Below are 4177 nucleotides of genomic sequence, written 5' to 3'. Positions count from 1 at the left end.
ATATACATCCAGGTATTATTGGAGAAGGTAGGTAACTCAGATTATTCTATTTTCAGATAACTTAAAATTTAAGTATTATATGTAACTATGGTGTATGCATTTATAAACTTCTGTGTTTACTAGGCTAAAATGTTACACTCTCCTCTTGACTCTAGGTGCTATCTCCTCTGAAGAAATAATTAAGTACGCACATCGGATTAGTGCAAGTAATGCTGTGTGTGCCCCACTGACCTGGGTTCCAGGTAAAATAATTTTATTTTTACTAGATATATGTGGTTTTGAAAATTCTTGAGTGACTATATACAAAAATAGGAAAAAAAGACTTAAATATACAATGTATTTATCCTTAGAAACATCTGCCTCATGTTTTCACATCTTTAAGGTTTTAAAAGAAAGGTCACAGGTTTTATCAGTTTGGTTTTCTACAAAGCCATTGCCACTAGGGACTGTGTTTCCTTTTTTAAAAATGATAATTAATAATTTTTAAGAGTACAAGATAATATGTGTGATTCTGAAGCTATAGGTTTATATGCCTGTAAAACCCAAGCTAGCCAGAAGCCAACTTTAGGGCCATTAGGATTTCCACAAAGACTGCAGCCTGGGAAACAGGCAAATCAAACTCTTCGGTGATAAAGGTGAAGCCCTGAGCACCCAACAGCAGACACACAGGACTAGAAAGAGCCGGAGTATGAGAAACAGCAAAGGGAGTAACGGGCTGCAACTGTATTGACAGTGGATAGAACATTTATGAGATGGAGACACTAAGGTAGAGCGGCAGTCTTTTGGGGAGGAGTGGAAGATGGTTATGTCATCCTCAGTAATTCCCTATGGTGGTGTTTTGCCATACTAAAATCACTAAGGGTAACTACAGTGTTGAGATGAGTAATCTTGGAGTTTGTGAGAAATATTACCAAAAAGTTGGTCTAAATCTGGCCAAGTTTTTAGCAACCCAAAACTGCCACTTAGTATAATTACGTGGTTGGAAATAAAGATTACTGGCTCCTGATATTCCACTAAGTTAAGGAATTAGTCTTTAAGTGACAAGATGGAAGAGGTTAGTTAGAAAAAGATTTTAATTTAGACAATCCTTCCAGTAAGCATTCAATGTCTTCTATCATAAAAGTGTGTCATGATCTATTCTCCCTCAGATCTTTTTGTTCCTATGAATCATCATTTTCATACTAAAAAATTCAGGTAAGTTAAAAGAGTCAAGATCATTTTAATTTCCTTAATTTGTCCTTTGGAATGTTTGCTAATAAAATGGCAGACTTTTCTCTTTTTTTTTCATATAGAGAATAGTATATTTAACAATTGATGGCCTTCATATTCCAAAACTGAATATGTAACTTGAGTTTTTTAAAGTGAACCAAGGAAAATCAATACTTCAGAGAAGGCATTAATGCTTATTTTGTATGTGATTGACTTAAAAGAAGTCTGGGTTTTTGTATGTTTTTGTTTGTCTTTTGTTATTTTAGGGGACCCACGGAGACCATACCCAACTGATTTAGAGATGAGAAGTGGATTATTGGGTCAGATGAACAATCCTTCCACTAATGGTGTGAATGGTCATTTACCTGGGGATGCGCTTGCCGCAGGCAGATTGCCAGGTAATGTTAATTAGAAGAATGCTTTCAAACAGGCCAAGGTTTGGCCACTGAACAAATTCGAAATACAAGGCCCAACTCATTTTAATAGCTAGGTTTTCTGCTAATTTATCCTGCTCTGTACTTGCTTTGGTTTAAAGACTGTTCTAGATGGAGGTTTTGAAATTAGAATAAACTGACTTTTTCCTCACTTGTTAATACGCCATTTTCCTCAGGCATCGTGCTTCTTATTGCTCGGAACACAGCTTTTTTAAAATTGTGAAACATACTGTATAAACAGTAAGAAATAACATGTTCAGTTTAATAATTATAAAGTGAACATACTCTTGAAAAACCCCCAAGTTAACAAAATGAATAACAAAGCTTTTTATAGGCTTTTAATAACTTTATAAAATAACCTGTAAGACTTGGTTCATTGTGAGCTTCAACTTTCCTCAAGTTTCACATATAGGTTTGTGCTATTCTTAGATTTATTTTACATTCTCATATTTTATCTTTTGTAGGCGACTTGTTTTGATTTGGTAGAGCATTTACAAAGTTAAAAAGTTACCCTTTTAAGTAGTCACTTTTAGTATTTTACCTATTTCATTTTTCCCTTGTAATATTTACATTGTTAGAAACATGTTCTGAATAATGCTGTTTTTGCTTAACATCTCTTTGTAAGGATGTCCCTGTGTTACTAAAAATGTTTTGTAAGCATTTTTGTTAATTTATATAAGTACAAACTGGGACTGCACTGTGCATTAGTTTCCTTGGATAGCTCCTCATTTTTCTCACTGTGGTTGTATTCTTATCATGTGCCAGTCAGGGTCTAGTAAGGAGGCAGAAACCACATCAGCAATATGAACAATGAAAATTTAAAGAATTATTACCTAATATAGTAACAAGATACTAATTATTATAGGGTAAAGAGAACTGTTTTTTAAAAATAGAGGAATAAGAGATATGGGGAGCTACTACATCTGGGACCAAGGCAGAGTACCCAAGGGAAGGAACCAGCAGAGAAGAGGCTTCTCCCCACCCCCATTCCAAGGCCCGTGTTCATATCATGGCACCTTTGGTAGAGGTGGGTATAGCTGTGGCCTGCTGGATGGCAGAGAAGTTAGATGAGGTGTCACAGGCCAGAGCTGGCATATAGAAAATTACCCTCTGGGTTCCAGGGAGACTTGCTAGAAAGCCACCGTTTGGGGAAATGGTGACACTTACTGGGAAACCGTCCTCTGGGGTGCACCCGTACTGGGAAACTGTCCTCTGGGGTGCCACTGAAACTGGCTGGGGGCGAGCACCGCTTGATGTCCTGCGGCCAACCAGGCACCAAGAGTAAGAGTGACACTGGGTCCAGGAAGGAAGCCTGTTCCTCAGTAGAGTCCCCAGTGCCCTCTACTAATGAAGTGTTAACATTGTGGCTGCTGGCAAAGGACATGTGTTCTGGGTCCAGAGAGAAGAGTGGGTTTGAAGCTTAAAAAGCAGTTTAAACTGTAATATGTAGTTTAATATATATTAGCTGCTTATAGTACACTATAAAGAATATGTAGAAAGTAACATATGATCTAATATGTGTGTATGGAATATATAGATAGAAGAAATATTTGTAATTGTGACTGTCTTACAAAGGAAAAATTATGTCAACTGACTAGTTACTGTGGTATAAAGTATGAATTTTTTAAAGATAAAACACAGGTTCTAGTTACTAAAACATCACTCTTTTTCTTGATAAATTTGATCTTCATTAATTTGGCCAAATGTGTATTTTGATTTCTAGCTTTAAAAAATATTTATTTTAAATTATTTGCATGAAGAGAAGAGTCATTTGGAAGAAAATTAATTACTAGTAGAAATGTTCTCGTATGTGCTTCTTTTTTCCTTCCAGATGTCCTTGCTCCACAGTATCCCTGGCAGTCAAATGACATGGCAATGAATATGTTACCACCAAATCACAGTAATGACTTTTTGTTGGAACCTCCTGGGCACAATAAAGAAAATGAAGATGACGTAGAAGTTATGTCCACAGACTCCTCGAGCAGTAGTAGTGACTCTGATTAAAATGATATAGGAGACAAAAAGCATACAGAATTGAATACCATGGAATTTTGTTTCTTAAACAATTGCAAGCCTGTAAAAATAGCCAGGTAATATTGGCTATAGTAGAATTGTGTAGCCCATTAAAAAATCACAGTGGACTTTGTTTTTAAAGCCAAAAATCATGATTTCAATTATCAACTACTTGGTGAATATATAGAGAATAATCAAAATTTACTGTTATAAAAAAGATTATTCAGTTCAGTGCTATCTTACCAGGTTTGTTCCAGTTGTGTTGGACTTATACATAGTAGTTCTGGAAATAAGATTTGAGGGAAATGACTCATGTACATATCACTAATAGGCCTCCTAGAATTATTTAGAGAAGCAGCAGCAACAACAACAAAGCAGTAGATCACTGAATGTACATCATACCAAAATAACAAAAACCATCATTGAAAGTGAAGGTTGTTAGCTTCTGTCACAGGCACAGGAGAAATTGTCTCAATTTGTACTATTTGTAATTTTTGTAAATAAACTAACTTTTGTTTGTA

The 4177-nt window shown here is 35.6% G+C and overlaps 1 protein-coding gene across 1 annotated transcript in view; it reads left to right on the top strand.

The window, feature by feature from the left end:
* Positions 1-4177, top strand: part of MED4 (mediator complex subunit 4) — a 16450-nt gene extending 12273 nt beyond the window's left edge. Inside the window, exons 6-7 of the mRNA XM_011372029.2 lie at positions 1476-1607; positions 3475-4177. Of these exons, the coding sequence (XP_011370331.1) occupies positions 1476-1607; positions 3475-3647 (305 nt within the window). The 3' untranslated portion in view covers positions 3648-4177. The remainder of the gene's footprint in view (positions 1-1475; positions 1608-3474) is intronic.

This window comes from Pteropus vampyrus, unplaced genomic scaffold, assembly GCF_000151845.1.
Source record: "Pteropus vampyrus isolate Shadow unplaced genomic scaffold, Pvam_2.0 Scaffold198, whole genome shotgun sequence".
Taxonomy (NCBI): domain Eukaryota; kingdom Metazoa; phylum Chordata; class Mammalia; order Chiroptera; family Pteropodidae; genus Pteropus; species Pteropus vampyrus.
The sequence above is the reverse complement of the archived record's forward strand: the minus strand, read 5'-3'. Positions and strand labels throughout refer to the sequence as shown.